This window comes from Solenopsis invicta, unplaced genomic scaffold (assembly GCF_016802725.1).
Source record: "Solenopsis invicta isolate M01_SB unplaced genomic scaffold, UNIL_Sinv_3.0 scaffold_88, whole genome shotgun sequence".
NCBI lineage: Eukaryota > Metazoa > Arthropoda > Insecta > Hymenoptera > Formicidae > Solenopsis > Solenopsis invicta.
The window spans coordinates 89087-111565 of record NW_024105386.1 but is presented as its reverse complement, the minus strand read 5'-3'; the positions used below and the strand labels follow the sequence as shown (position 1 = coordinate 111565).

Sequence of the window (22479 nt, the reverse complement as noted above, 5' to 3'; positions counted from 1 at the left end):
ACGAATTATAAGAAATATGTGAGAAAAGTTATGGACAGTTCATTGAAATTCTTATGCCGCAAAAAGATTTATAAAAATTAACTTTTTTCTACTTTTTCCTGATTTTCTCTCGTTAATTTGTAATTCTAATTTTTTTGTTTCTAATATTTAATAATCATTTCTATTCCTCCATTGTACGTAAGATCTTACTCATGGCTTACATATAACTTGATCTAATATTCTTAACACACAAAGTAATTAAAATTGTTCTAAAAAAACGCATCGATCTATTATAGGAAGTTTTAGTTATTACTGATATATTAAGACTAATATGCCAATTTGTATGTATAATAATATAACGTATTTCATTTAAGAATTCTTAAAGGTTAAAAATTATAAAAGTAATTTTTATTAAATGACCATGCATTCATAAATAAAATAGATCATTATATTTTTCATAATATTTTTAAAATAATGCTGCAATATTGCTGGAGCAATATTGCAAAAAAAATATTTTTGCAATGTTTCTGCAACATTGCTGCAATGTTGCTGCAAGCTTTGTGCTGTATGGGTTCCGTAACCTAAATGGTATTTGCTTAAAAATAAATATCTTCAATTTAATCCAATCTAAATGTATTTTTGCAAAAAATGTATGAAATCTTTAAATTGCACCAATTATAAGGAAAATATATTGCTCTTTGAAATAACTGCTGTACTATTTTTGACAAATAATATGGAAGTGATAGTATTTTTACATTTTTAATAAAATCCAAGTAGTGGTATCTTTAATTTCTTTTTGAATAAAATTCAAGTGGTACTATCTATGTATTTCTAATGAAAAATCTGATTTCACCCAAGTGGATGTAGTTAAAAAGGTTCAATGGCATATATAACATTTAATCTCAAAGAATTAAAGAGGAAACAAATATAAAATTTTATTGAAATAAAAAATTTTTAAACCTCGATTATAAGATACACAAAACAATCTTTTTATATGTACGATGTGTTTGAGTCAAGTGTATACAAAATAAAAAGCGCCTATGTATGTGCGCGCGCCTAAAAATCTTTATTTTTTTAATTAAAGTGATATGTATTAATATTTTTCACAAAATCTCTTATTCAAATTTAAGTGGAATTTACTCAAAATAAATTTATTTAAAATATTTTGAAATTGTGTAATCTAATAAAAATGATATGCGTTTGTTAAAAACAAAATGTGAAATCTTTAAAGTGCGCCTATTATAAAGAGAATATACTTTGTCTACAAAACCCAAGTGATAGTATTTATGTTCTATAAAATCTCTTATTTCAATTTAAGTGATATTTACTTAAAATAAATATCTTGAAATTGTGTAATCTAATAAAAATGAAATGCGTTTGTTAAAAAAAATCAAAGTATATTGTCTTTGTATTTCTATTGAAAAATCTTTCCGTTTTAACTCAAGTGGTTGTATTTAATTTTAATAAGTTTCAATGGAATATATAACATTTAATTTAAAATAATTAAAGAGGAAACATTACAAAATGAGTAAACTTTATTGAAATAAAAAATTTTTAATGTACAAAAAGATGGCGCTGCTAGATAGGAAAAGCAGAAAACACATAAAAAAAATGCAGTAAATATAATACTTGTAAAGTATGCATTATAAAAGCAATTTTGCGAAATAAGCTTTAGTTTCTTTAACATTTAAGTAACATCGTAAGTTAAACTTATGATACCACCACTTGGATTTTATTAAAAAAATAAAGATTATTAAAAATTATTTATTTTAATAAAATTTTCTGATTTCTGTTAAAATTATTTAGGTTGAATTAGATTACAAAATTTTAATATATTATTTATTTTCAATTAAATACCACTTGAGTTGGAAGATTTTCAATGACAATAGAGAGATAGTAGCAATTAGGTTTTATAAGGTACCCAAACCGAATAAGGTCCACCTAACTTATTTTATTTCTTATAAAGATATTGAAATGAACTATATTAGAATAAAATGTTTATTTCAACCAGTTGCCAAAATAAAATTATCATCTATATAAAACATTTTTAAATAAACAAAAAAGAATTTTTTTTTAACTCTGATATTGGGCCTTATTAAATTCTTGTGTTTTTAATAAGGCCTGAATTAAAAATAAATTGAAAATAACAAAGAAATTAAACATATTTTCCAACTCACTGTTAAAATGATTATTAATCACAAATACGAAATCCTTTAAGATTTATTTTAATGTAAAACATCACAATTATTTTTAATTTTGTCTATAATTAATATTTTAACTTTAAGAAATTCTGGCTATTTTAGTATAATTTTAGCTTATGGAAAGTTAGCGTCATTGAAAATCATTATTCCCTGTTGCAAGCCACATACATAATAAACAAATGGCAATGGCTATAACAATAAATGTATAAGTGGGCCTTATTTAATAATACATTATAAAAAAGTATACTTATTTCAAAAAATTGATATATATACACACGCACACGCACACACACACACATATACACATATACATATGTATATATATATATATATATATATATATATATATATATATATATATATTTGTTTTTTTTTACAGTTAAAAAGTTAGATAATATTATAATGTGTTGTTATAAATCATAAAATAATGTATACTTATTAAATTTACAACAAATTTTTATAAAAACGGCGGATTTCCCTACTTTGTTACAAGCTTTTGTTGCACATAAACGTGTTGCTACCGGTATTAATTCTCTAGTCCCTCTTTACCTACTTTCTATGACACATCTTTTAAGCATATATTTTAAACATAAAGCGCATTTTTAAATGGTAAATTTAAAAATGAGCCTTATTTAGTACTGGCCCTTATTCGGCTCAAGTACTTTAGAAATTATTTAATTTTTCTCATTATTTTTCCTATCTAGCAGCGCCATGTTTTTGTACATTGAAAATTTTTTATTTTAATAAAGTTTTCTCATTTAGTACTCTTTCTTCTTTAATTCTTTTAAATTAAATGTTATATATTCCATTGAAACCCTTGAAAAAAAAGTTGATAAACTTGTTTCAATAAACTGATTACTGATCAGTAACTGATTATATTTTGTCAGTTAACTGATAAAACATCATCAGTTACTGATTATTCTCTGTTGCAAGCCACATACATAATAAACAAATGGCAATAGCTATAATAATAAATGTAAGTGGCCCTTATTTAATAATACATTATTTATAAAAAAGTATACTTATTTCAAAAAATTAATATATATATATATCAATTTTTTATATATATATGTATATATATCATATATATATCAATATATATATCAATATTTATATCACATATATATATCAATTTTTTATATATATATATATATATATATATATATATAAATTGATATATATATATATATATATATATATATATATATCAATTTTTATATATATATATTTGTTTTTTTTAGATCAGTCATCAGTTTATTGAAACAAGTTTATCAACTTTTTTTTCAAGGGAAATTATTGAAATTACATACAATCACTTGGATTAAAACTGAAAGATTTTTTAATGGAAATGCAAAGATAGTACACTTCGATTTTTTTTTTAACAAACGCATATCATTTTTATTAGATTACACAATTTCATACACAGTTTACTCAAAACTTTATAAAAAAAAAGATAAGTTTATTAAAAATAAACCAATGTTTAATTACATTTTAATTCTTTTCTTTCATACTTTATTTACAAATTTTTACTTTATTCTAGTAATATTATATTATTATTTTCAACAATATATCGGTACTAATATCTGTATAAGAAATTACATATTACACCTATAAAAAAGTTGTGTTTGAATCAAAGAAATCGTTTCTTTAATGAAAGGGATACAAGAATTAATTTGACACGTGGAGAAATAAATGTAGCTTGGCAGTGACAGAGCTCACTCCACTGCTTTTTCTCGGTTTGTTTCAGTAACTGAATCGGGAAGAGAGTCGATCTTTCTGCGAGATCGCCCCCTTATATACCCCGATCTTGCCGCGGAGAGTCGGGGATGTTCGGGTGGAGTTCGTATCTCCTCGGACCACAGCATTTCCGCTTCCGAGATCGAGTCGGTAGCCGGTATCGTGTTCTCACTCGCACGTTTGCTCTCGGTCGTTCCAACGCTGGGCGAGCGTAGTTTACGACGCGTGCGCGCGGAGTTGACGCGATACCAGCGCGTTCTTGCGTTTGAATGCGCTCTGTGAAATATGTTTATTGGCGCGTCTGTTCGTCTGTCCGCCTGTCCGCCAGATATTCAGCCGGATAGAGGGCGGTTTATCGGTCTTATAGGGAGAAATGCGAAGGTGCATTGTTACATTTTTAATAAAAAAATTTTGTAACTCTTGTTTTATAACTTTAAATAATGAAAGTTATTTATAATTTCAATTGGTTTCTTTGTTCAAGTTTTCATAGTTCAGGTATTTAGGATGTGATCTTAGAAATAAGGTATGGTTTTGAGCCAGCGCTACGCGCGCGACTTCGACGTATCGATCGTGTTGAGATCGATATCGGCGGGACCGTCGTCTAGCGAGAGGAGAAGGACTCAGAAGGAGAAGACATCATGGCGTCGTGCGTGTTAGAAGCATCCTAATGTGCTGTATCCAATTTACTCGTGATATCGTTCTCTGAAGCTTGTCTCATTTGTTTCATCCAATAAATATTGGACTCTCACACAACAAACTTTGTGACATCATTATTCTTAATCCTACAGGTATTTGAATTTAACTCCAACCTTAAGTTTCGAATTATTTGGGTATTTGAACATCAGAATTTTTTAAGTATTCGAATGCTGTATTATTTAAATATTTATAGTATAATTTATACGTTACAATAATTTATTATACTAAAAATCTATTTTATTATTTTCGAAAAATTTTCCAAGTTTTAGCTAAAAATATCTTGAAAAAACGCACAAAGATTATATAAGAACTTTTAGTTATGTATATACCGCAATTTGATTGAGCAAGAAAGTTAATTGCGGTACGCTAAAATTGTGATCACTATTCAAGCAATATCAAGCAATTATAATTTCTTATAATTGCTTGATATTGCTTGAATGGTTCTTTCTGTCTATTGTTTTGTCAAGCGAAACAATAAGTTACGGTGCGCCTAAGGCTCATCTACATGACAAAACGTAAGACGGTTTAATGGCGCAGGACCAGGCGCAAAAGAACTGTTCCCGGTCGTAGTGGCGTGTCACAGCGGCGCAAGGGAAATAAACTAATTTTATTTCTTATGTCTGCACTTATGTTACGCCAACTATTTTCACAGATTTTCAAGTTTTCAAAAGTTTATAAACGCTTTTTGTAATAAATAAATATTAAAAAATTACGTATCTTATTTTACATTAATCAATGAATGTTTATACTTTTTTTAAAACTCTTGAAAACTTTTGAAAATTAGTAAAAATAGCCGGCGTAACGTGGGCGCAGACATTAGAAATAAAATTAATTTCTCTTGCGCCGCTGCGCTACGCCACTACGACCGGGAACAATTCTTTTGCGCCTGTTCCTGCATCATTAAGTCATCTTACGCCTTGTCTTGTAGATGACCCTCTCAAATTCGAGATAAATATTGGACAAAATATGAAATTACTGAATGATAAAGGGAAATGAATGATAAAAGAACTTGAGAAAAACAACAAGAAGTAACGGCGACCATGTGAATGGTTCGTGTCAAGATTTGCTTGGAAAACTATACAACGCTAGATAATACTTTGGGATATTCTTGTTAAACTCACCGCTGACAGATCGTTTCTGCCGTAACTATTAAACGAATCCATTTTTAACTCAACGATGACACACACTCTCACCTTAATTTTATTATATAACAATGTATCGGCGTGAACTGTATCGACGGATTAGGCGAACTTATATTACCAGTATTCCACGAACTAAAATATTAATTGTTAAATCGACAACTTTTCGGAAACCTCTCACATTGGCAAGATGCAACAACACAAATGTCATAGGTTATGGCCATGACATGACACGAATGTAATCACATGGTCTCGCGTCTTGCAATACGGTTCATTAATGTATGTCAGCATTGCCAGCGCCATTGTGTCAAAAATATGAAATGGACATCCCTGTAAAGGGTGATGACGACGTTTCTTAATATGAAAAAGTTGAAACTTAGACTTTGCATTCCGATATCTCCGCTCGTAGGGCACGGAAAGAAAAAATAAAAACTTTTATTATGCAATTTTTCTCAAGCTATCGTTTGAGACTACTCAGAACTTGATTGGTTCAGCCGTTACTGAGATCTGATAATCTCGTGTACTTGGAACTCGCTGATTTGCGTAAAAGAGCGTCGGTTTCTCTCGCTTCGTGTTCACTTTAGCACGAGACGCGACCGCACCTCTTGATAAAGTTTTTGCTGACAAATGTCGATTTTTCAACTGTCGTAACTTTGTGGAAAAAAAAAACAATTTTGCTGGAAATTTAAAAGACAAATTTTAATGAATAGGCTTTAAACAGTTTGCTTATTTTTGAAGCTTAGAATAGGTGATGTTTTAATTTTGGTGTTGAGTGTATTTTATGTAAAATACAATCAAATACACTAAAATACCATAAAACGATTTATGTAAAATACAGTAAAAATAAATGGAAGGAATAAAAAGCAAAAGAAGAAAGAAAGGAAGGAGTTAATAAAGGATGTAAAAGAAAGTGAATAGAAAAATAAATTTGCATTAAAACGGATGAAAATGGATACAATTTGTATTCAAATATAGACATTTTTTATTGGATTACATTTGTTTCTTTCTACTGGAAGGAAAAATTCTCTTTAAATTTATCCGATTATTTAGTTCGAAATTCGTATTTAAGGTATTAAGGTAATTAATACATTTGAATTCTATACGATTTCATAAAAAAAAAAATGTATTCAAATCCTATCCAATTACATCGAAAATCGAATTTTATACGTTTTCGTACATCTTATTAAGATCCTATTTGAACGATTCTGCGTTTTTATCCAAAATTTCCTGTTTCGTTACTTTCCATTTTTATACAGTAGATCGGAATAAAAACTTATCTGATTCAATTCGCAAATCGAACCTTGTACATTTTAAGCTGAACACCATATTGACGAATGAGATCTAATTCCGCGCTCGTATTCGCAATTTCGTGTCTTGTTTCTTTCCATTTCTATACAGCAGATGGAAACGAAAATTTATCAGATTCAATTTGAAAATCAAATCTGGTACGTTTTAATCCAAACATTTTCAGATTTAACCCGAAGGATTCTAAGCTCGCATCCGAAATTTCGTGTCTTGTTTCTTTCGCTTTCTATGAGGCAGATTGGAACAAAAACTTATCCGATTCAATCCGCAAATTGAACCTTGTACATTTTAATTCGAACATCGTATTGAGGTCTAATCTGAATGATTCCACGCTTGTATCCGAAATTTCGTGTCTCGTTTTTTTCGTTTTCTATACAGCAGGTCGGAACAAAAACTTATTCGATTCAATTCGATTCAATTCGAAAATCAAACCTTGTACGTTTTAATCCAAACACCGTATTAAGATTCAATCCGAATGATTCTGAGCTCATATCCAAAATTTCGTGTCTCGTTTTTTTTCATTTTTATGGGGCAGACTGAAACAAAAACTTATCCGATTCAGTCCAAAAATCAAACCTTGTATGTTTTAATCCCAACACCGTATTGAGATCTAATCCGAATGATTTTGCGTTTGTATCCGAAATTTTGTGTGTTGTTTTTTTACATTTTTATACGGCAGATCGGAACAAAAACTTATTCGATTTAATTGAAAAATCAAACCTTGTACGTTTTAATTTAAACATTGTATTAAGATCCAATTCGAATGATTCCGTACTCGTATCTGAAATTTCGTGTCTTGTTTTTTTCCATTTCTATACGGCCGATTAAAACAAAAACTTATCCGTTTAAATTCATAAAAAGGTTGTTGGATAGAATTTATTTTTAATTATTAAGTTTTAAAAAGTAATAGAAGAGAAGATGATAATATGCACCCAGTTTTATTTTCTTGAATAATTTTTTTTTTACGTGCCTATCCGTTCCGGATGTTGGCTATCATCACAGCTATTCTGATTTTATTAACCGCCGTTCTGAAGAGTTCCGTTGAGCTCATCCCAAACCATTTCCTCAGATTGGCCAACCAGGATATACGTACGTCTTCTTCTACCAGGATTTCTTCTCTCCTCCACTTTTTCTTGTATGATGTTTCTTGTATGAATAACTTTGTTTGTAATAAATATTTTATACTGAAACTGGAACGATTCTATTTGTTATGTTGTGTAACAGATTTTAAACTCAAAGTATTGAAATATTTATTATTTAGGACGTGATTTATAGAAATGTGATGTATTGCATAATTGTTAAAAATAAGTGGTGGTTTAAAAAAATGGCTGGCTTAAAAATAATTTTAAAAAAATTGGTTTAGTTTTAAGAAACACAATATTTTGTTGAAAAAGTATATATTGTTAATTTCCCATCGTTCAGAATTTATTTCAGATTTCAAAGTTTTCTACGTTTAAAGATTTTAGAAATATTATTTTCTAATAATATCCCTGTTGAACATTAAATAACATTAAATACTGCTAACATAAAATAACATCTCTGATGTTTTTAAATACTTATGCCCTTTAGAATAACAATCGATTTATCGAAGAAATATTTCCATATGAATTTGTCCATTGTTTAAAGAACATATTAACAAAATCTTATGTTATTGTTTAAGTTATTGTTTGAGTTTGCACAACTCGAAGTGTGTACAACCAAATAAAAAGTTAAATAATAAAGAAACATTTGAGTGATACATTCGTGTGATAATTTAAGATTAAAAACAATGAGGAAGTATGTGAATTAAATGCTAAAGTATACTTTGAAAAAGTTTAGAAGTGCTTAAAAGTAAAAATGCCTTATAACAATTGTTAGCTATTGTGCATTAGCGCAGCTAAAAAACAACGGACTAAAAATTGAATAATTCCATAAACAATAGTTAGAATTTATTACCTAATAACGGAAATATTGGAGATAGCCATAATATCTACAGTAGCCGTCATGCCCTCTTTTCTAAAGCATTTAAACACCACGTCAGAGAATTATTCTGAATAAAAATGTATTTATTCCTCATCTTCGTTTACGAGGTGCCATATTTTAACGTTTTATAAATTATTTTACGTCTTATATTTATACATGATATGTATGTATAGTCGTGAGCTAAAAGGTTGCAACACATTTTCTTCGATTGTTTTTGAAATGTAGACTTGCTCATTAAACGGCGAACGTCATTGGTTCTTACCTGTGGATCCAACCAATTAAGCATCAAACCATCTACCATAAAAAAAAATGTGTTGCTACCTTTTAGCTCACGACTATACACCAATTGTCCCTCGGAAAAGTTTCCAAGAAGTCACTATCTTTCTACATACAGTTCATGATGAACGTAACGACCAAGAAGCTCTAGTCGTTACATTAATAATAAACTGCGAGTATGTAGAAAGATGGTAATTTCTCAGTTTGGAAATTTTTCTAAGGCACAGAATCAATTACCGTGGATGTACAGTTCGTGCCAGGTATGTCTGGGGTCCGATTCTACAGGGTCCACGTTTTGTTCTTAGTTGTTTTTACGTTCATGACTATTATAAGCGGATGCTGCGTCAGCAATCATGAGTGTATCGTAGTGTTAGTAAATTATGTTTTGACAGCTGGCCGATGTAACCTCAGTTTTGATCGGTGAAATCTCAGAAATATTCAAAAGCTTAATTGAAAAAAAAAACGGATCGAAGCCTTTGATATATCAGATAAGTTGTAGTTTTGAAAATAAAAAGTGCTATTATTTGGCAATATGAAAATACACTTTGTGTGCTGTTTTTCTGACGATTACAGGTAATAATAAAACTTGGTGCAAGACATTACCGTATTCCTTAATAAATGTAAGGATAGTCAACAACGGAGTGTTTGTGACGATAATTATCAAAGGCTTTGATCCGCTTCCTTTTAATTAAGCTTTGGAATATTTCTAACAATTTCTGCATAACCAGTGCCATCGCAATACAATAAATTCAATATCATTACAAAAACTCCATCGTTTAACAGAAACACTGTATTGTTAGATTTTGCAGCGCGTTTATACAATATAGAATTTATTATCATTTTTTTGTATATACATCTTTCATATATCACAACCTGACTATGAAATTGTGAATTTATTTTATTGTTGAAACTACGTTTCTCTTTTCCTAAAAACACGACATCACCCGCAGGGGTTCGATTAAACGATATTACCTCATCTGACTGAAATAACAAATCGCAATATGACGAATAGATATATGTTTTTAAAACTTCTTCTACAATAGTCTTATAACTTTGGATTTATAAAATATTTTTTGCCATCTGTTTGTAAACTGCTTTTGGTCCATAGACGCATTGTTTCAGGTACAAAATTGCGTTTTCGAAAGGAAACATTGATGTACACCATAAAGGTCTGCGATATTTAACACACTTTACAACATGTCTTAAAGAGTGAACGTTAAATGTAACATATTTTAATCCATATGAAATTTTGAAACAATCTACAAAGTTAGTGAGATCTATCTTGCATTTATTTCTCTTCTGCGCTTACACAGTAAAAAAATTTGTGTTAAATTTAACACATTTTGCATGTCTCAAACGGTTTACCCAAATTTTTAAGTTAATTTTACACAAGACAAATATGTTAATCACTTGCGTAAATATTATGTAATAAATTAACACAAAAATGTAACACTATCACATAATTTTGTAAATATATTTAATGTCACATAGACACATTTATAATGTTAAATTTAACTGAAACATTATGTTGTAGATCTCATTGTCAGTGATTTAACATATGAAATACACAGTAAAAATAAAATGTGTTACTTTAACACATTTTACGTGTGTAATCCTTGTAGTCACTTTTTACACATGCGCGTAAATGCACATTTTCACACATAAAATGTGTAGATTTTCAAGAAACGTATAGGTACATCAAAAATAATATAAAAAAATTTTTTTTACAGATCTCATTATTCTTATAGCTTATATCTGTATTCACTATTTCACATATAAGATTCTTTTATTTTATTTATTACAATTACGCATTATTTTACAATTTTTAAAAACGCATCGGCACGGCGGGATTTGAACCTAAGATCTTTGGAACAATTACCTAATACGCTAATACCGAGCTAATCATACGCTTGTGATACTGTTAATAAAAAGTTATATTTGAAGCAAAGTTGATTTGAATAGGAAAAAACTTGCGTTTTGAATACCGCGCGAACATTCTTACTAGCCTTTTGATTATTTGTTAGATATTTTTAATATCAATTATATAAATAATTAAAACCTGTTGCTGCCCATGACCAGACCAATAAAGATAATCAAAGAATAACAATTGGAAATAGTACCGGAGCATAAAAAACATTATTGACGTAGAAAGCATTTTGCAAAAATCGATTTTGCAATTATTATAAACAAATTGTTAAAAATTGACTGTAGAGAAAAACTGATTGCGCCAATCGATTGGAAGAACAAGAAATTTCTAGGAGAATAAATATAAAAATATACTTTTACCATTAACAACTACTTATTCATTTTTTTCAATGTTGCGAAGCTTCATGTGTAATCTTAATGATGTGTTGTTTTTTTTTTAAATGTGTTATTCTACGATTTTTGCATTAATTATACACATACTATATGCGTTCGATTTAATATAATACACCTAATAACACGTTTGTTTTTACAGTGTATGTCTATTTAACAGATGGCAACTGTTGCAGAAAAAAAAACACAAACTATTTGTATAGTTTAACATATAAAATGTGTAACTAATGGCACAGAACATTTCTTCAGTAAAATTAACATTTATAATATCTTAAAATAACACGTACATGTTCTTTACTTATTTAAAAAGAATTTGTTTTAAAACTACATTATTTTTATGTTATTTATTCATTTACCTATAAATTGTGTTATTTAAACACCAAGAAATGTTGAACATTAATTTAACACAAAATTTTCAAATAACAATCATATTATGTTAAAAGAACACTTGGATATGTTACAAATTTAACACAAAAGTTTTAACTAGGATTCATTTTAACACAAATACACAAAATTTTTTACTGTATATACGTGTTTTAAGTAAAGTACTATATACAGGGTGTCCCAGAAAGCTTGCATTCTATTTTAAGAGCGGATTCTTTGGAAAATTCTAAGAAAAAAATCCTAATACAAAAATGTTGAGGGTATAATGGTTTTCAAATTATTCGCAATTAAAATTTACGAATCACTGAGCTGACATTTCGCGCGCTCAGGCATGGTCACATGACAAAGGTACCACAAAGGTACCTCTTGATATTGAGATTGTCATATAAATACGCAGTGACATTTATATTAAGAAATTACTACTATAGGAAACATATTTGTACATTACATATGCACAATTAATGTTTTCAATTCAATAACATATCAATTCAATAACAAGATGTTACGATAGCCGTTGGGTTAGCTGTCAAAATAAATTCATTGCCATGTTTATATGATAAGAACTTTTATGGTAACATATCGATAATATCAATAATTTATTTACATTTTTAACTATTAAAAATGTAAATCGGTAATTTAATTGATATAAACGCGATAATGTCAAATAGACATAATTTGATATGTCTGAATTCTACTTTATCAACATATTCAATCTTTTTCATATCATCGCATAAATTATCGATATTATCAATATGTTACCATAAAAGTTCTTATCATATGAACATGGTAATAAATTTATTTTGACAGCTGACCCAACGGTTATCGTAACATCTTATTATTAAATTGATATTTTGTTGAAAACATTAATTGTGCATATGTAATGTACAAATATGTTTCCTATAGTAGTAATTTCTTAATATAAATGTCACTGCGTATTTATATGACAATCTCAATATCAAGAGGTACCCTTGTGGTACCTTTGTCATGTCACCATGCCTGAGCGCGCGAAATGTCAGCTCAGTGATTCGTAAATTTTAATCGCGAATAATTTGAAAACTATTATACCCTCGATATTTTTGTATTAGGATTTTTTTTTAGAATTTTCCAAAGAATCCGCTCTTAAAATGGGATGCGAGCTTTCTGGGACACCCTGTATACACTATTTGTTAATAACGCTAAATGTAAAAGCGCGTCATTTTGTAATATTTCTTTGAAACAAAAAATGGCACAAAACAACAGTAAAGATTGCCACTTAGGTGCTTTCTATTTGCATTTTTCGCTTTTGATAGGTCTTATTAGTTTATGTATCTCTTATGGAGGAGTCATTTTCAGCAATCTATTATTTATTTTTTTTTTATGAATTTTAGTCAAGCGAATAGGACTACGCGGATCATTCCGTATCGACCATAAATGCGACATGATGCCTAATAGATCGGCGTGCATGTAATCTCTAACAAATGATCATATCATGTCGATTGTACGTAATTCTGTTAAGACGGCAAACTGATTCTTGACTGTATTAATATTTACACTTTTTCTTTTTCCCGTACACGTTTTGTGTTTTTTTAATGGTTTCTCTCATATCTTGCATATGCCTGTCGCGAGTTCTATCATTCTTCTTCATTAAGAATCGCATACATCCTCCTTCATGTTTTCTTTTGTCATAGCATCAAGAACACCCATAATAACCATTAAATTGCATTCTATTCTGTAAAATATTAGGTGTTAAACTTAATTCCTTGCCGCTTGCTACTAGAGGGTGCTGGCTCCAACTCTGGCGAGTTTCGACGATGAAGTCATATGTCTTTTGTAGTTTATACATCGCTGAAAGTGATTTAATCCTCATAGATTAGATTTCTCGACGCCAAAGACATTTTTCAATTGACTGAAAATGAATCGCGATAAGCTGTTTTTTTGACGTGTGCTTCTTTACTACTTTGACCTGAAAAAAACCGCAGCTGAAGCGCATTGTTTATTATCCGAAGTGTATGGCGATAAAACCCCATCAGAAAGAACATGTAGAGTTTGGTTTGAACGCTTCCGAAACGGTGATTTTGATGTGCGAGACAAAGAACGTCCAGGATAGTCGAAAAAATTTGAAAATGTCGAGCTGCAAGAATTGCTCGATGAGAATCCAGCCCAAACGCTTTTAAAGTTGTTGGAACAGTTAAATGTTACTCCAATGGCCGTCTCAAAACGCTTGCCTGTCATGGGAAAGATTCATAAGGAAGGGAAATGACTACCACATGAGTTGTCAGAAAATGCCATTTTGAATCGTTTGACTATTGCGACTTCTTTGCTAGCCAGGCAAAGAAAGAAGAGTTTTCTGTGGCGCATTGTGACTGGTGATGAAAAATGGATTTATTTTGATAATCCCAAGTAAAAATTATGGGTGGACCCCGGCCAATCATCCGCTTCAACGCCGAAGAGGAATATTCACGGGCATAAAACCTTGCTTTGGTGGGACCAGAAAGGTTTGCTGTATTACGAACTCTTGCGTCCAAATGAAACCGTTACAGCTGATTGCTACCAACAACAATTATACCGATTGAGTAACCGTATTGATATAAAAAAGATTATCCGTAGTCAACAATCGATGCAAACTCATTTTGTTGCATGATAATGCTCGACTGCATGTCGCGAAAAGCGTGAAGCAGATACTTTGCGAGTTTGAATGGGAAGTTCTGTCGCACTCAGCGTACTATCCAGATTTGGCACCTTTGGATTACCATCTCTTCCGATCGATGCAACACGCACTTACGGACATACACTTCTCCAATTACAACGAAGTCCAAAAATGGGTGGATGAATAGTTTGCCTCGAAAGACACCGCGTTTTACCATCGTGGGATTGCCGTGTTGCCGGAAAGATGAGAAAAAGTAGTAGAAAATGAAGGAAATTACTTTGATTAAGGTATTCATTTATTCTCTTCGAAACAACTCGATTTTATAGACGAAAAAACGGCAGGAATTAAGTTTAACACTTAATAGAACGAGCATATACGAATATTGGGTGGGGTGTTATTTTTCGCAATAAATTTTTTACAGTTTTTTCAGGGTGGAATGGGTATATAGATGCAAATCAGCATCAATTATTATATTTAATTAATTAATTAAAAAAAATAGTGATATTACTAATTCTTATTTGACATGCTGTGTTAATTTTTATTATTCTTAGCAAGATATTAATAGTTATATATTATTTGTTATATGTAACAAAATGTAGTAATCAGAAAATTTGCATATTTATTCAAGTTTATTTATTTATTTTTATTTGTTGCAATTCTGACATTGCTGTACATTGTCATGATATTATTGTTGGTGGAGAAAGAACAGAATTGAATACGCGGATATGATGCAATCAAAATTCAATCGTTAACACACTATCTATTATCTGCGCCGAAATTTAAAAATATGCTACAATTTGCTTGGTATGTGTCAAAATTAGCACGTAAACGCGAAATTTTTAGTAATGTGAATTAATTATGTTTTTCTGTAAACTTACATAATGTTATATGTTCTGATAAAATATGTTATTCTTTTATACAATGTTCATGGTGTACAGTCACTTTGGGTTTTCAATTCTTTTACGTAAATTTTCACCTACAACATTGTACAGCAATGTCAGAATTGTATAATAAATAAAAATATTGTAAATAAATAAACTTGAATAAATATGCAAACTTTTTGATTATTACATTTTGTTACATATAAAAAATAATATATAACTATTAATATCTTGCTAAAAATAATAAATTAATTACAATTAATAAATGTAGCTATTATTGAAAAAAAAATTGGCACTGCGAGGTTTTGAACACACGCGGCCGCCGAGGGCAAAATAGAAGGCATGTACAACCAAGGACTTTGATTCTGTCCATGGGGAAATTTTTCAAACTGAAAAGTCGCTATCTTTCTACATACTTACAGTTCATGATTAACGTAACAACCAATAAGCTCTAGTTGTTTCATTAATCATGAAACGCGAGTATGTAGAAAGTGGTGACTTCTCAGTTTGGAAAATTTCCCCATGGACAGAATCAAAGTCCTTAGGTGTACCTTAGTCTCCTCAGCCACCGCGTTTCACACTTAGAACGCAATAGTACTTAACGTACCGCGCGGATAATGCCAAACTTCACATGCAAATTTCTCTGAAACGAAGGCCCATGCACTTAACCGCTCTGACACTTTTCATACCATCGATCCTCCCCCCCCCCTCTTCGAATGAACTAAAGCTTATCTGATTTCGTGTTTTGCAATTGAAAGCACCTCCTTGTAAGTATAACAGAAACATCCTAGTGTAAATCATTAAATTATTAATCATATATAAATAACATCATTTGTTTGTTTGCTAATTTACCTTTTCTTATTATATTATTGCTTTTGCTAGATTGGAGTTAGATATTGACATTGTTTTTAACATGTTTTATTCATGTTATTTAATTTTTTTGACAATATAAAAGTAATTACAATTTTAATCTTCATAAAATTAAAAATCTTTATGTAATTAGAATTATTTTTTTAACAAATTAAATTTGTATATTCATTATTAAAAATTTTTCTTTTTTATCTCATCACATTAAATCTTACTAAGGAATCTTCTGATATAGTGGTAACAGATTTTGATAATATTTGTGCAAACAATCTTTAATATGAACCATTATTAAGCAAAAGGAAAAAGCGAATCTATCAAGTATTTTCGCGAAATTTGAAATTAAAAATAATCTCACAATATGAACGAATTTTGCGGAGCATTTCATCGAAGACAAAAAACCAGTGTGTTCGACAATAGAGTACATTTATCGATAATTTGAGTCTCGACGAGTAAAATGTTTCAAATTTTTTCTTACTTTTTCTCATTTTTTCAAATCAAATGTAATTTTATATAAAATGTAAGTTACACGAGTAAAATGATGCATAATGATATTAAATATACTCGCTGTGTTACACAATGAATGTTAATTGTAATTTAATAAAATGTGTGTTAATCTTGCTGTGTTACCTGATATTTAATAATGTTTTTGAGTCTATTATAAAAGATGTTCTCTCTTATTAGAGATAATTCATTTTTTAACACAGCGAACATATTTAATATCATTATGTGTTATTTTAACTAATTCAGCGAACACTACACATTACAAAAGTTACACTTAAATTTATTATAATAAACAGGATTTAAAATGTTTTTTTACCTTGTTTATTAATTAATTCAGTTACAAGTTTTTGAAATCAGTGAGTACACGCAGCGTTAAGGCCTCGAAGATTGGACTTGTAAAATTAAACGTATTACAGGTATTGGAATCATTTTTATATTTTCGTTCAATCATTTGATATTTGTTTCAAATGTCAATTTATTTGAAATATACATTGCATTAACGCTAAAGTCAAGACAATTATGGGGGGGGGGGGGGCAGAGAAAGCAAAGCACATTTTCCCCGAGAAAAGTAAGATATGCATTGGAGAAAGGTAGGAAGACAAAAACAGATTTAATAACGCGCATTCGGTTTAATTCTCTTTGTTTTGTTACCATTTTTATGTGCATTTTGTCAATTATATGTTATGACATTTAGAAAATTTGATGCATAGCACTCATAAGAGTGTAATATACGATATCTTATTTTCAGAATTTAAAATACATACAGATTTATTGAAACAACTAATATATAATTATTAAACTTTGACTTTTGACTTTTGCGTTAGTACGGTGTACGAGGGCGGCCCGATAAGTACTTAGCCTCACCGCCCGATGGTGCCAGTATCGCAAGACAGATTTACTATCGTGTAGTACATTCTCGTAGACGGCTACTGTCAAAATTTTAGCCGAATCGGACTCGTAGTTTTGTTTTGACCGCGTGTGGAAGCGGGCGTGTCCGCGGATTTTAGAAAAATGGAAAAAGAGCAATATCGGTCGGTGATTCGATTCTTGTTTTTGGAAGTAAAATCGCGCAGCGAAATCAAAGAGCGCTTGGATGCTGTGTACGGTGACTCTTCTCCTTGGATGGCGACCGTCACAATTTGGTTTAACGAGTTTCAACGTGGTGGCACGTCGGTTATTGATGAACCACGCCCAGGTGCCCCGAAAATGGCTACCACGGAGGATAACGTGACAAAAATCCACGATCTCGTATTGGCAGACCGCCGATTGAAGGTGCGCGAGATAACTGAAACAGTAGGCATCTCGAAAGACCGCGTGGGTCATATCCTGTATTAAATTTTGGGCATGAGAAAGCTGTCAACGCGATAGGTGCCGCGTTTGCTCATTCCGGACAACAAGCGCAACCGTGAGACCATTTCAGAGCAGTGTTTGACGCTGTTTAAGCGCAATCCGAAGGAGTTTCTGCGTCGTTTCGTGACCGTCGACGAAACATGGATCTACTGGTACATACCAGAGACCAAGGAACAGTCGAAACAGTGGACTTTATCCGGCGAACGTGCTCCGAAGAAGGCGAAGACTGTCCTATCGGCCGGAAAGGTGATGGCCACCGTTTTCTGGGATTCACAAGGTGTGATCTACATCGACTACTTGGAGAAGGGCAAAACGGTCACAGGGCTCTACTATGCCGAATTATTGGGCCGATTCGACGCCGAATTGCAGAAAAAACGGCCCCATTTGGCGAAGAAAAAAGTGCTCTTCTACCATGGCAACGCACCGGCTCACACCTCCGCCGTCGCCACGGCCAAATTGGTCGAATTGCACTACGAACTGCTGCCCCATCCACCGTATTCTCCAGATTTGGCCCGTGCAACTTTTTTTTGTTTCCAAACTTGAAAAAGTCACTCGCCGGTCAGAAATTTGAGTCGAATGAGGAAGTCATTGCCGCCACAGAGGCCTACTTTACAGACCTCGAGAAAACGTATTTTTCAGATGGGTTAAAGAAGTTGAAGCATTGCTGGGTCAAGTGTATCGAGCTAAAAGGAGACTGTGTTGAGAAATAAATCGCCACTTTTCCAAAATTTTCGTTTTTCTTTTGTAGGCTAAGTACTTATTGGACTGCCCTCGTATATTGTTAACTACACGTATACGGTTTTGTGGCACAAATACCATTACGATATATTTATTAGGCTCAGTTAATGTGTTTTTGCACAAAACGAACGAATTTGATAGAAAAAAATGTCGTTCTGCTCAGCGAATCGAAATTTTAATTGGCAACTATTCAAGTTAGGAAGCCTGTTGTATCGGCGAGAATTATAACATGGTACTGCGATGATGCATCACATGGTTGCATGAGTACGGCGAATATGGCTATGCGAGCGCTACTCTGTGTTGAAAACATGTACTTGATAAGATTTGTTTAACGATGATGATGTATTTTACATAAAATTTCTGAGAGATGGACTCTGTGTTGCGATATTTCCGTTTGTAGGGCACGGAGAGAATAAAATAAAAACACTTATTATGTCATTTTATCCAATTTATCGTTTGAGACTACTAGAACTTGATCGGTTCAGCCATTACTGAGATTTACTGAAATCTGATAATTTCGTGTGTGTGGAAATCGCAGACTTGTGTAAAAAGAGGTGCGTTCACTTGATGCGAAACGTGACTGCGTCTCTTGATAATATTTTATTATTTTTTCCAACAAGTTTTATTTTTAAACTAAATTTTAATTTTTTGCTTTCCACAAATGAATTTTGAGGGAATATGAGAAATGCAATATGATTGAGGAAAGTCTAATTATTGTAAAAACTGCAAAAGAAGAACATTATTAGAACTTTTATGTCCAACCTCCTTATCAAAAAAGTACATCAAAAAAACCCATTAAAAAAACAATGTGTGATCGATGTTTTTCCTGTTTTTCTATTTTTTTTACGAAGGCGAAGGTAGCGACACTTAAACGATTGTAGCTTGTAAACGAATGAACGAAATGTTATGAAATTTCACACATAAATTAATGATAAATCAACCTCTCGAAATAAATCATGTTTCTTTTCTAGTGGCGCCACCTACTGAAAAATCCCGGGACTTTTCAGCCCATGTAGTGTATCAATTATATAAGTATTATTTATTAGTAATTTAATATATTAAGTTTATAACTTGAAACCCGCCTTTTTTGCAAAAATTAGCCTTTATTTAAAAAAAAATTGATTAATCAAAATATTATATTAGTTTCATTAAATATAACTTTTTACCATTTTTCTGGCAATAAGTGGATTTCACGGCGAAAGAACGATTTATTTTCAAAGTTATCCAGTCAGAGACCCATTTTTTGACACTTTTATAACAGTTGAAGTGTTCCTCAGCAAGTGCGTGTGTCATTGACCGAAACAAGTGGTAGTTGGACTGGGCACAATCTGGTGAATAAGCCGCATGGGGTAACACATCCCAGCGAAGTGCTTCTAATGTTTTCTTGACGTGAGGTCGAACCTTAGTGACGTGAGGTTGAGCGTTGTCATAAAGCAAGATCACTTTATGCTGTCTTATTTTATATTCTAGTCGTTTTTCGCGCAATACTCGGCTCAAACGCATTATTTGTTGGTACAGATCCCCTGACTGTTTGACCAGGTTTCAGTACCTCGTAATATACCACACCCTTCTGGTTCCACCAAATACAGAGCATGGCTTCCCATGAATATTGCGTCTTGGCGTCGATGTCGATGGTTGGCCTGGGTCGCAAATGATTTTTCGACGTTTGAGGTTATTGAAATAAACCCACTTTTTATTGTCAATCACAATACGATGCAAAAATTCCTTTCTTTTTTGTCTGGCAAGCAACATTTCGGAGATGGTTTTTCGCTTTTCGATGTCTCTTTCTTTCAGTTCATATGCCACCCATCTTTCTTGTATACCTTTCCCATAACTTTTAAACTCTTGGAAATGGTTACTTGAGTAACATTCAACGTTTCTGTAAATTGATTTTGTGTTTGACATGGATCTTCAGCCACCAATGCTTGCAGTTCTGTATCTTCTAATTTTTTATGCTGACCTAGTTCTTTATTATTTATGTCCCAAATCACCAAGTTTAAATTATCGAAACCATTCCTTGCAAATTGTTTCCGATAAAGCAAGTTTCCCATAGCTATCAAAAGCATTCGGCAGCAGTTCTTTTTTTAAATTGAAAGAGAAAAGCAAGGCTTTGAGCAAATGATGCTTATCTGGTTGAAATTTAGACATTTTTTTCTGTGTAAAAAACTATATTATTGTCATAAACTTTTATATACTGAATAATATTGACAGATGTCTAACCTAAAAAATGATGCCTTGTTCAACCATTAAACTTGACGAAATCTACAGCTATTTATCGTTAGAGGGTCGGTTTCAAGTTATAAACCTAATAGTTTTGTTTTTTAGGTGAAAAAATTTTATATAATTGATTTTTTGGCTATTTAATCAATATATTGTTCTCAGAAGTGAAAACCATTTTTTTCTTCAAAGAAAAAATGATTAAAATAAAAATATAAAAATGTTTAATAAATAAAATTGATTAAAACAAAAATATTTGTTACACTACGCACATCTTATATGTAAAACATAGTTTTTAAGTGCAAAGTGCACAATGGTTATTTACAATTGATAATAAGCATTGAAGCAAAATTTATTTGAATCGTTAAACTGGGAAACTACAAAGTCATCATTTTCATGTTTATTTTTGTCTCGATTCTTATTAAAATTATTAACACAACCATATTGTGCTATCTTATAGAGAATGCCATAATAAATCTAAGAAATGGTGTTATAGCACGCAGTATGTCCATGCATTATTGATTATATTATTTGGTATAAAATTTCTATGGAATATTTTATATTTTTAATAAGAAATACAATTTTTTTCTAAGATTACGATAAGAAGGATGAAAAAAGACCAAATTTGGTGATGTTTACTCAATTTATGATTTTTTATTAGATAAGGATTTACAGATTTTCACTAAAATATAACGATTCACTATAACTTTGAATTTATTCAGCACATAATTTCATTCTTACATTCTATATTATAAATACTAAATAAAAAACTTTACATGAGTCAAATTGGAAGCGGCTCAATAAAAACTATTAAAATAAAATAAATTATCTGAATTTGTATTCTCTATAACATAAATTAATTTATCTTTATGTGTCTTTTTCAGATCCTTGCTTATACATCTTGAGATTTGCGCATAAGCTTGAGTTTGGTGATAAAACTCATGCTGTATCTATGACAGCTTTAAGAGTGGTTCAACGAATGAAAAGGGATAGTATTCACAGCGGTCGTAGGCCATCCGGTCTGTGTGGTGCAGGTAAACATTAATTATTTTGATACTATTTTTATTATATATGCATATGTATACGACCATTTAAGTTTCCTCACGCTTTTCTCGCATTTCATGAAAAGTCGAATTGAAAAAACGATGAAATAAAACCGTACAGAAGTTTTTCAAAGATTTAAAATTTTATTTTTGAAGAAATTTTTTTTAAAAAAGGAAGTTACAGCTTCGAATCTGTCTTAGTTTCTACATTTTTTTCTTTACATGAAATTAATACATAAGATTAGAAAGTCTATGCCAGTC

General features: G+C 31.0%; 1 protein-coding gene across 1 annotated transcript in view; it reads left to right on the top strand.

Moving 5' to 3' along the window:
* Positions 1–22209, top strand: part of LOC120360039 (transcription factor IIIB 90 kDa subunit-like) — a gene marked incomplete at its 3' end in the record, with an annotated part of 70434 nt that extends 48225 nt beyond the window's left edge. Inside the window, 1 exon segment of the mRNA XM_039459590.1 lies at positions 22060–22209. Coding sequence (XP_039315524.1) covers positions 22060–22209 — 150 coding nt within the window.
* Positions 22210–22479: the final 270 nt, after the last annotated feature.